At 31.0% G+C, this 12695-nt stretch overlaps 1 protein-coding gene across 1 annotated transcript in view; it reads right to left on the bottom strand.

The window, feature by feature from the left end:
• The window catches only part of FSTL5 (follistatin like 5), a 793609-nt gene that overhangs the window by 101436 nt on the left and 679478 nt on the right, over positions 1 to 12695 (bottom strand). The window contains exons 11-12 of the mRNA XM_042935151.1: positions 10003 to 10029; positions 653 to 771 (exon numbers count right to left, since the gene is read on the bottom strand). Of these exons, the coding sequence (XP_042791085.1) occupies positions 653 to 771; positions 10003 to 10029 (146 nt within the window). The remainder of the gene's footprint in view (positions 1 to 652; positions 772 to 10002; positions 10030 to 12695) is intronic.

Below are 12695 nucleotides of genomic sequence, written 5' to 3'. Positions count from 1 at the left end.
GAGATATATATAGAGCTATGACAATGTAAACATAATTATAATTTATCATCTCATAAAAATGTAATCCCTAATATGTATGATTAATACCCATTTTGTTAGATATTATTTTATTTTCAGAATGCTGTACCAATATTTTACAGAAAAAATCTTTCTAAGAAGGGTAAGATACATATTTATAAATACAAGAATTGATATTTTCCCATATAAATCTAAAGCTTTCATTCCATTGAGACCTCATAAAAATGAGATAAAAAATAAAGGGGAATCAATATTTATAAAGCAGCTAATATACCCCAGTTTCCCATCAGATTATTTTCATGTTATTTTCTTTTATTTTGTTAAATAACCATCGCCTACCCAGATGGGAGACATTCTAAATTAAGGAGCAGGTAAAGTTATTATACTGTGTTCATTCTACACGTTTCACTTCTATTGCCTTTATTTTAATTAGAGCAAGTAATTAGGAATATACAACATATTATTTTTCCTTCTCAAGTATAAAACCTGCATAGAATATCAGCCTGTCTCACAGTTTTAATATTTTCCTCCCCAAATTTCTCATACACGCATGGATTTCATTGTGTTTCCAAAATATAATTCTACTTAACAAATCTGCTGCATAAAACTGCATAGGAAGTTTTTAAATACTTGCCTGAAATCCAAGGAGCTTTTCACTAGGCTTAATGTGCCTCTGAAATTCACATTCTATGGGTTGTATCACTTTGATTCCATCTTCATAAAAAACATAGAACATGTTCCCAATTCCCAGACCTTAGGAATAAAAACACATTCAAAAGTTCAAAATAAAATTATCAGAAATCTTTACAACCAAAACTCAGTGTTCCTCCCAGTACTGGCAGGAGATCGATTTGTAAAGTTGTATAATGTTAATAAAGCAAATCATATGAATCCTTTACCTTATACCAAAGCAACTTTGTGATATTATGCGACATTCTTTATGGTCTCTAATCTGCAATTCAGTGATTTCTTTAGTATAATTCAATAAATGTTTCACATAGAAATGGAAATTATAAACTCTTTGACATATAGATTATGTCTGACACCTTCCCCACTTAATAGGTGTTGATTAAAAAATAAAAATAGTTTTTGAAGAATTATATTTATTGTATATAATTATTAGAGTTCCCTAGGGAAAATAAAATTTCATTCTTTGTAGAAGTTTTGTTTACATAAAGACTTTTAGAAATAAAAAGACCAAGTCTTCCAGATTGGAGAAAATATATTTTTTCCTAAAGTAATTTTTGTAAATATAATCATACATGAGGCCTTAGATTTCAGTTTTTACACTGGCCAAGTTTGGGATCCATTTCCATACTTTAAAACTTGTATTAATTTACGCTCTTAGGAAAATTTCAGTAAATGATTGAAATCATACTTTTAATTTATTCACACCACAGATTTGGGTATTTGATATCTTAGAAATTCATCTCACTTTACTGATCCATGCCTGATAGGTGCAGGATGCTACAAATCAGACACCGGGAATGTGGGTAAGGTTAACTGATGCCTGCGTGTGGGAGGCTTTCACATACTCCTGCACACCTGTTCTCTGTTTCCTCTGCTTCTGCTTTGTTCCAACATGGCCAGTCCTTAGCACATATAGTTCTTTTTCTTCTGATCTTCACCTGAGTAGCTCCCTCTCTGGCTGTACTATTTTGCACAATTGTATGTATTCAATCTAACTATAGCATGCACAATTCAATGATAGCATGACCTCTTTAAAAGATAAGTAATGATATTCAAATCTCAGTAGTTTGAAAAGCCAAACCATTATTGTTTTAAATGTTTAAATTCTAAAAATATTTATAAAGAAAAAAATTTATTTAAATACAAAAAAATTTCCCCAAGTATCATTTCATTTTGATTGATAACACCTGCAAGGTTTTTTAAGTCAAGCCTAAGGATCATAATAAAAGTGTATTGATTCATAAAAATATTTGTTTATTCAACTTAAGCCACATTTATTCTTATCTAATATGTTCCTAGTTAATAAAAGGATCACCAATTTTGTCCATCCAGCCACATATCCATCTATTCTTATGATTTAGAGGAAAATATATTCAAGTACGATTATGACTTTATTGGTGTTTATACATAGTGGTTATAATTTTCTTTTAACACATGAAATCATTTCTATATAGTACAGTTATGCATTTTAAGTGACTCCAGATAATTTTCACACATCTTATTGCTTTATAAATATTTCATAGTACTCCTAATTTAAAATGATGCAATCTTTATCAGTTATTATGTATTATAATTCCAGAGAGCACTACAGTATGTTGGAATATTTCTGAACAGTAGCAAAAGTAGCAAAAACTAAATTCAAGTCTTATTTTTCATAGAATTTAATTCATAAATTTTCATCAAATTTAATTTTTTCATGATTTCTAATAATTTTAATTTAAACTTAATATTTTTCAGAAAATAAAATTTAGTAGTTGTCAGCTCTTATTTATAATTATGTTTATACACAGATGAATATCAATTCTATGCCCAAAGGATAAAACTTTTAAAAAGTTTGATTTTATGCCAAAACAATTGATTCATATCAGCAAGCTTCCATGTAAGCATTAACATAGGATTGACGTGAACTACATGTTGGTGACTATCAATTTTTTTGGTTGTTGAAACTTGTAAACATAATCATGTAGTCATGTGGTGTCTAATTTTTAGTTGTGTCAGTTAACTATGTTTCATGATTATTATAAAGCTCCCAAAATGTTTAATGACTATGACTCTCCCTTCCTTCAGCTACTGCAAAATTCTGGTCCAGAATCAGGAATTTGAATGTGTTTGAATATGAAAAATAAGTCCAGAGTGCAAAGTTTCATGAAATCTTTCTGCCCTGACTCAAATGGAATCTTTCATTATGTCATTTACCATATTCTGTATACAATGCAGTCAGTGGAATTTTGCTGAATTGTTGCACTGATGAAGTTTCTAAGATGTATTTTCCTCTAAAACCCACTTAATCCATCCAAATCACTTGTTCAAATCTCAAGTCTATTTTCTTACTTTTTAAAATATAAATAACACATTCAGTGTTGTTACAAAAACAGCTGCTTCCCAGGTTACAAGCTATTGAAGAAATACAGATTTCATTATGCCAAGTTTAGTTTGTTCTTGAATTTTTTATTTTCAATGGAAATATAACTTTTCAGTGTTTATGAATAGTAATGCCAGCAAAATACCATATATGTTAGCTAAAATAATAATTATAAAACGAGTAGTTTTTAATCACTCTCCTGCTATCAATTAAAATTTTATGTATACCTTTAGAGCCATCTATGAGTTACTCTTCTCTACACTCACAAGAGATGTGTTTTCCTTTTTCTTTTTCTGGTTAGAGAAATATTTTAAACTAAGTTTTCTGTAGGTTTTAGCAGCAGAATTTATTATCTGAATATGTGATACAGATGTGTTTATTTTTAAATTTACTGCTATAATATTATACATATAAACACTTATTATGATTATACTGGGCACAGAATAATAAAAAATACCCAATAATGGAGATGTTGGTAGTTAAAGACACAGATTTGCATTTAGAGCATTCATTAGCTTTATTTATAAAGAAAATAATAATATATTTGTGTATGTTCACTATAATTATTAAGTTGTCATGACCAAACTTCTTTTTGTTGTTGTTGTTTAGATGAGAGACAGTAACAAAGAGAGATAAACTCCATTTTCTGGGTTCACACATTTCAAAGATCAATCATGGCAATAGAGCTAAGTGTTGTACCATGGGAAAGTTACTCAGACTATGTGAGAAATTCTCTATCTCAAGCTTGGAGATAAGTATTATACTTATGTCATACAGCTATTATAAGAATTAGATTAAATGGAGAATGTAAAACATTTAGCAGTGACTGGTGCATGGTAAATTTTGAAAAAAAAATGGTACTGTTGCTATTTTTATGACTGACATTATCTCTTCTTTTAAAAATTAGTAGACAAAAATTGTAAAATGGTATATAACCAGATTTTGATTTCTGTTCTCATGTTTTAATCAAATCTACACTGTGAAATATACTGCTACATTTCAGTTTTCTATGTTATCAAATTCTATGGATCCATGAGCCTGCTAAAACTCAACTGCATTTTCTAGTAGGAATTCTTGAAGTTGATCCTTTCAGGGGGTCTACAAATTCAAAACTATTTTCATAATGATACTTAGGTGTCATTTGCATTTTTCTCTTCCATTCTCACACATTAGATTCTTCCAAATATAGAGGGTAGTTTTCAAGGGGCTACATGACATGTGATATAATGAGTGATATCACAACAATTCAACGCAGAAGCAGAATATATGAATCCAGCATCTTCTATTGAGCCAGACATGAAAAGAATTTGCAAAATGCAAAACGTGAATCTCTTCATTTTTCTAATGTAGCTTTAAAAATATAGCTTTAAAACAGTTTTAGTTATGGGTACATATAAGGAGTTTATTATGGTTTATTTCAATAAATTAATAAATAAACATCTTTTACTTTTCTCAGTTTTAATTTCTAGTATGGTGAATATAAGTGGATAGTAGTAACCCCATAAAATCAAGCTTTTGAGTTCTCAATAATATTGAAGAGAGCAAAGGGGTTCTGAGTCTGAAAAAAAAGTTTAATAACCATTTAGGTTTCAATTACAATTCTTTCTTCATGAATGCGTTGTATTGCAGTATATTACAAAAGTTCCTGGCTTCAGTAAAAGCTTCACCACTCTAGTCACAGTAAAGATTTGCAATATGTGCAGCCTGTTGTTTCTTTTTTCATCCCCTGGTGAAGACAGACACATGTACTTTGTCTTTTCCAGGTCGATTGTTAATCTAATGGAGTATAGAGGCTCTAGAAAGTGATCCATAATTTGTTCCTTGTGAGCTTTCTTTTTGCTTTGTTTTTCTTTCTATACAGAGAAAGGACGTAAGCAAGAATTACTTGCAGTCTTGTAAAAAGGAAGTATTTCCTAGAGGAATTTCTAGTCAATACTGCACCTTTAAATACATGAAATAGACTGAGAAAAAAGTGGATATAATGCACATTGCTGTCTCTTGAGGCTATCTGCTGAAGAATAACCATGTACCAAGATAATATAATTGGATCATTTCTTATATATAGCGTATATGTTATGTAATTTATATCAACAATAAAATGTGGATAATTTGTAATTATTGGATGGATAACGATGGCAAAAGATAGTAATAAAAGCTATTTTGTGGTGATGTTTGTCGTTCTCTGTTTAAATTGCCACTGCTTTAACATTCAAATTATAGTCAAGAGCAAATTATAATCATATGATGCAGTGATTTGGTAACCAATCAAAAGATAATTCAATAAGTTTTAGTGTTATAAAGTCCTTCATTGGTTGATATTATTATTTTCACCTTATAAAGATGCTGAGCTTATTTTTTTTGAAATATAGAAAAAAATATCTTTTTTAGCTAAAGAAAAATATAAGCAAGAATAGATAGATAGTCCATATTGCATGTCTCACCTTGAATAACTTAGCAGGGAAAGGTTTTGGTTCACGAATGTTCCCGTTTTATATCTTTGTCTCTGGAGTTAAAAACTTTTTCACACTCAAAGCTCCTCCCCTCCTCCCCTGCACGTACATGCACTCTCTCTTTCTCTCTCAAAATAAATAAGTAATGAAAACTTACTTTCATTCTCGCTAGAAAGTTTTTTGCAAGTGGTCATGCTCTCTACTGGGCACTGGGCACTATTAATTCAGCAAGTGGGTACTATTTGATTGGTCAGAGTGACATTATGTAAAACCAGTCCTTTTGAGTCAGTATACCATTTCCTGAACTTCCAAAGATAAGCTGAAAAAGCTGAATACAAATCTGCATGATTAATATCATATTTAATGATTAACATAGCAAAGGTTATAATAGAGTATTTTTGTCATATAATTAATATTAGTTGGAATTATGTATATCTTTGTATATACACCCATGAGTATGTATGTATATATATACACATTTAGCATACATAAATATGTATATGTATATACACATACATCTGCAAATGGATATCTCTTGTCAGATCACAATTGTGATGTGAAAACTTTTTAATGAAATAATTTAAAATACACAAAAGGCCAGGTTGATGTTAGTATTTAAAGCAAGGGTAGAGAACTGGCTAATGAAAATATCGAGAGCTTGATCATGGTTTAATTGGCATCGTGTACTGACCGTTAGAAGGCATGGTCTCTACCTCTCCACAATGCTGTAACTTTCTAAGTTTCATGAATTTAGAATTTTATGCTCTGAAAATCCTTTTTAATTTTAAATAACTTCTCAATATTACTGTGAGGCAGCAATCTGGTCTTGAGAACCTTAGCATTTTTTTTTCTCTAAAAATATATGAGAAGCTTATGGAACTCACAAAGTTGGTATATATTAGTCTATATTTTTCAAACTCCCTTACAATGCATAGTAGTTAGGCCAATGAAACAAGAATAATTTCAGGCTGAAGAAGTTAAAAACTGACCTGTTTGCCATATCTCTTTTTCCCCAGTTTGGTGACATTACAGATCACAAAGCTTTGTGATCAGATCATGGTGTAACATGTAAGCTTTTTGTAAGATTTCCCTGCAACTTTCTATTTGTATCTTGTGTCGGTAGGTGTTAATTATATTGATTTGTTTCAATCATTTCCATATTGTTGTTTGAGTAGATTCATAAATATTTACAAAGATTAGAAGGGACAATCTTTAATAACATAGAAGTTATATTTTTGACTTTCAAATCATTAGATGTCATGTAAATCCACTATATCCCAAAGTAGCCTTTATTCAATATTGATCCTATAGATATTCATCAAAATAATTCCATGTTCTAACAAATTTAGGAAATGCTATCCTACATAACGAACCACCTTACATCTGTGTTAGGCGCTTGAAATTAGCATATTTAAAAGTTAAGATTAATTCATCAGTGAATAAAATGGCTTAATTTCCTTTAATTCAGCGCTTATACAAACCAAAACACATATTATTAAGTTAGACCATATAATATATTCCTAAATTGTTGTTTACAAACAAATATTAATATACAATTTATTAGATTACATTTTATTACAAGATCATAAAAATGTTGTGGAAGAAAACCAGTCGATCTTTTAATGTGTATTTTCAAATCACATCATAAACTCAGTTATCAACAAGAATGACTTAGACTTTAACTTACTAGATTGAAATTTTCTTTAGGGAAAATATTCCAGTCTTTATATTTCCAGTATTTTCAAAGTGCTTTACATTTAATAGGCTCTTTAAAATATTTGTCATTAAATGAGGTGGATATTTCCTCTCTTAATAATGTCTTCCTGCACTCCTGCAAGCCACAATGATGGCTAGAAAAGGAGTGGAAGAACCCATAGAAGTAGAGGATGCTGTGCTTCAAGCTTAAATATCTGTGTAATTAGTATGATAATACACATTAAATTCAGTAAAATCAATTCTGATTGCAAAACCCTGGCTAAGCTAGATTCTGATGTTAATGTTTAAAAAAATAATTTTTCAGTTATAAAATTTTATAGTTTTAATACTTGCCTAGAAGTAAAATGACATTATGAGAGGTTTATCATTTTTAACTCTTTTCAATATTAATCTTAAAATGCCAGAAACTGGAATTCCCCAGCTGGTTTTCTCTTGGGTAAATTTCTCTTGGCCACGACAATGACACAAGCATACAAACAAGGAGCATTACTACATGTGGAAATAAAAATGGCTCTCAGAGTTATGTAGTTCATATTTGTTATTTTTGATCCTTTAAAAATAAAAGTAGAAAAATTAATTTGGAAGCTTCAGTTGGCTGTTACTTTAATTACTTTTTATGAAATAATTGTACGTACTGTTAGTATTCAGTGATTTCTCAAGCTGGCCACCATTACTATTATTATATGCAGTCATTTCTAATTGTAATGCCTTGCCAATAACTGCAGCATTGTAAAAAATAATTTACAGATGACTATGAATCTAAATCAGGCATATTGTTTTCTCAAATATACTATGTTAAATCTTGTTTATTCTAAGAAACAACAAAGGACTCTGATGATAATTGCACATGAAATAAAAGATTTTAAAAACTTTACCCAAAGACATTTACTTATACAGGTCTTCAAATTATCTGCGAAATAGACTAAATGGCTATTACTCCTCAAGATATATTCTCTGTCAAACAAAGTTATGGAAAGTAAGCAAATCACTGGTTGATGGAAAATAATTATTGAGAGTATACATTTTAAAAAACTAACAGAGGAAAATTTTAAATAGATAAAAATGGTTTCATATAATGAATCTCAGGGTCATTTTAATTAATCTGGAGGTCTCCTATAATTTTAAGGGTAGCCTGAAAAATATCATATTATTATTTCATATTCAAATCATAAAATAATCATGTTCACGATTGTTATCATAGTCAAATTATAAGAAAGCATTGTTTCACATACTTTGAGGGCATTCATATATCACAAATTTGCAAGGGGAGTGACAACTGTATTTCAAGCAATATGTTAGAAAATCTGGCTCAGAGAAGTAAAATAATACATCCAGTTTTTACCAGCAATTAACCAGCAAAAGTCATATCTGTGCTACCTGATCTCTGACTACTTAAGTTTTGTTCCTTGCATTTCGATAACATGAAATCAATTTTTAAAATTTCAGGAGATATATTATATGATCTCAAGAGGGAAGAGAATATAAAGAAATGTTTAACAGACATGTTAACGCTAGTTTCAACAATGATTACATTTGTATGTTCAGCTGTGAACTACCTAAGTGGAATAAAATGAGAAGGTATAGTTACACTAGAACCTCTTTAGAAAACCAGACTTTGGGGGCGCCTGGGTGGCTCAGTTGGTTGAGTGCCGACTTTGGCTCAGGTCACGATCTCGCGGTCCGTGAGTTTGAGCCCCGCATCAGGCCCCTGTGCTGACAGCTCAGAGCCCGGAGCCTGTTTCGGATTCTGTGTCTCCCTCTCTCTGACCCTCCCCCATTCATGCTCTATCTCTCTCTGTCTCAAAAATAAATAAACGTTAAAAAAAAAAAGAAAGAAAAAAAAGAAAACCAGACTTTGAAGAAGCCCATACAAAAGATTTGAGAAGCAACAAATACCAATGGGGGGAAATGGTGGTATGCCTCATCATTGAGAACAAAACTGAGATGCTTCAATTCTCAAATTACTTGAAGCTTATGAGACACAGCCCTCGCAGGTGGCAATGACTCCAATTCATTTAGGAAGCCCATTATAATGAGGGAAGAAAAAGTTTGTATAGGATCAAGTGTGAGGCAATATTTTGGTCATTGCTTACCAGAACTCTAATGATGACTTACTACATTTTTCTCCTAAGAATTTAAGTAAAGCACATGAGTACCTGGCCAAATGCATTCTCCCTGGTTTTTATGAATAAGAAAAATAATAACAATAATAAATGGAAGTGGAAACTGCTTATTCAGTATAGACTATGTTTAAGGAACTGGTAATAACCCTACTGAGTGTTAACAACTATCCTTATATTTGAGATGAGAAAATTGGGACATTAAGGGGCCCTCGATTATATGGTAGTGGAATCTAGATTTGAATCTAGATCCTTCAAGTTTATCATCCATTTTCTTAAATAATTTATTACATTTCCTTGATAAGGTAATAGTTTTTATAATTTTTCTTTTTCTAATCGAAATCAGGGTTTATTATGGAAGTTAATGTTTAAGTTTGCCTTTATTTTTTGACATAATTTTAAACTCTTAAAATCATTTCAATATATTATAATGTACCTCTCTGGTTATATAGCGATAATAAATCAAGCTGATGAAGAGTAATAAATATTTTAATGGTAACAGTTTCACAAAATAATATTGATTTATAGTCAAATAAAAATATTGAGTCAACATAAAAATGAATAAGGTCATTACTAGAACATAGTCAACAAATCTACTAAAAATTAAACAAAATAATCACAATATAAAAATAATGGAATTTAGTACCTTCTTCTCTCCATAATATGTTAGCTACTGCAGCATGTTAAAAAGAAAAAGGAGAGAAAGAAAAATAAGTAAATAGAGGTTCAATTGCATACTAATATAAATAACTATTAAAGAGGTCACAATCTCTAAGATAGAACATGTACATAAAAGTGATGTTGAATTCAACAAACTACTTCGAATTAACAAAACAGTAAAATGCTGGTACTAGCTAATAATGCTCTTTTCATTTATTGAAATTGTCGATTCTTCTTTGTAATAAAGATGTTGCTAATAAACAAAAAACATTTTATGCATCACTGGAAAGAATGGGATAGTTAGGTTAATGTTATTGAAATACATCTTTAGAACAAATATTGGTAGTTAAAACTATTTACTAAAGACAGTATAGTTAAAAGTTGCTAACTGAAAAAAATGTATTTTAAAAATTTTCAATAATCACAATATGTAATATAACTACATAATATGCAATATTCCTGAGCAAGAAGAATTCTTGTAATTAAAGGTTTTGAACATAGCAGTAGCCTATTTTTAAGTAGCATGCTTTCACTTTTTAAACCAAACAGAATTAAATACAGTAAAACCTTGGTTTGCAAGCATAATTCGTTCCACAAACATGCTTGTAATTCAAAGCACTTTTATATCAAAACAAATTTCAAGACCCATTGACTCATCTGCGATCATGTGACTTTCAGCATTGCATAATATTCATATTGCAAAACATTGCTCATTTATCAAGTTAAAATGTGTTAGAAATGTTTGCTCGTCTTGGAGAACACTGACAGAACAAGTTACTGGTAACCCAAGGTTTTACTGTATTTCTAACTATATCTTACTTAGTTCAGTGCACAATAATGGTTCAGATTAAATTGTTTTTGGAAAATAGTTTTATTAAATATTATACCGAGATTAAATCAATAGAGTTAAAATATTGAGATAGAAATAATGAAATAAATACCAATTAAAAATATTCTCAGAGAAATGTCTGTCTCCATTACCAATTCAATGTTGCCCAAATTTTATGCTTTCTAAGCAAAATAAGATGTCAAAAGAAAGTGTGACTGATGTAAAATCTCATGCACAATTAAATATTCCCTGAATATTTTAGCCATATTAAAGCACTTTTTTTTTTAACGGAAGCCCTTTATGAATGCAGCAGAGCCAACACGGTAGTCCAGCACTCTTAGACAGATGCTGACGGCCCAAATCATCCAGTTTTCAAAACCTGCTGTATTTTTTAAAAATAAATTTGTGTAAAGTAAGCTTTTTTTGTAATTCTTGGCATTTTTAATTCTTTATGATTATTTATCCAAATCTGAATGCATGCTATATGCTTCCCTTCAGGACATTTTGTGGTGCTATTCTTGTTGTCTACAGTGTTCTTGAAATGAATATGAAAATGATAGATCCTATTTGTGAGGAGAGGACACAGACCTCAGTTACCAGCAGTTAACCTCGGTCTGGAAGTAGATGATCCTGCTCCGGAAGTACCATCAGAATATCAGTGGTAGTCTCAGTGTCTATCTATGTCATTCACCTCACTTCCTCTCATCACATAGGCATTCTATCATCTCACATCATCGCAAGAAGAAGGATGGCGAGTGTGGTGCAAACAGATATTTTAAGAGAGAGACAGATAGGGAGAAACCACATTTCCACAACTTTTGTTACAGTACATTATTAAAATTATTTTGTTATTATTGCTAACCTTTTGGTGTGCCTGATTTCTAAATTAAATTTTATCATAGGTATGTACAGATAAGAAAACACAGTGCACCTAGGGTACAGTGCTATAAGGGGTTTCAGGCATCTGCTGGAGGTCTTGGAACATATCCCCCCCCATAAGAGAGAACTAACTACTGTATTCAGAGAAATTTAAGTAACTGAGTCTATTTGAAGCACAAAAGAAGATGAGGCCGGAGAATTTTTCCATGAGTAGATGAACAAAGTCTTTTGTACACCATGCAGCAGATAATAAATTTTCTTCTGTAGGCTCAGGCAAGGCTGAGCCATGATTAGACTTATCTTTGTATGGGTGGGGTTTTTTTGTTTGTTTATTAAAAAAAGGGGGGGGGGGTGACTAGACACATTTCCTCCTATCTCCATTCATTCTCTCAGTGAGTACTGACTGAGTGCCTAGCATGTGTCAGACATTGTGTTCAGTGATATAGGACACAAATTAATTTTTTGTTCCTGTATTTATAGAATCCTATAAAACATCTAATGCATCCCTTAATATAGCATAAGTAAATTTCTGTTCTGAAATATTTTATTTATAATTGAACAAAAAACCCTCAAAGTTACAGACACCAAGCAATTAAACACTTATTCATAACTTAAATGAAATGCAAAACTCTTTCTGGAAGATAGCATATGTCTTATAATGAAAATGTGGTTCAATGGAAGAGATGCTTGAACACTAGTAACAGAATCATTTATTAATGCCTTTTTAAATTTTTTTAAGTTTATTTATTTTGAGAGAGAGAGAAAGCACAAGTGGAGGAGGGACAGAGAGAGGGGAGAGAATGAGAATCCCAAGCAAGCTCTGCACCGTCAGTACCGTGCCTGACACTAATCCACAAACCGTGAGATCATAGCCTGAGCTTATTTGGATGCTTAACTTATTTGGAGCTTATTTGGATGCTTATTTGGATGCTTAACTGACTGAGCCACCCAGGTGCCCCAATGCCTTTTTT

Source organism: Panthera leo, chromosome B1, assembly GCF_018350215.1.
Source record: "Panthera leo isolate Ple1 chromosome B1, P.leo_Ple1_pat1.1, whole genome shotgun sequence".
In the NCBI taxonomy this organism is placed as follows: domain Eukaryota; kingdom Metazoa; phylum Chordata; class Mammalia; order Carnivora; family Felidae; genus Panthera; species Panthera leo.
Note: the sequence above shows the minus strand (reverse complement) of the source record. Positions and strands in the feature narration are given on the sequence as shown.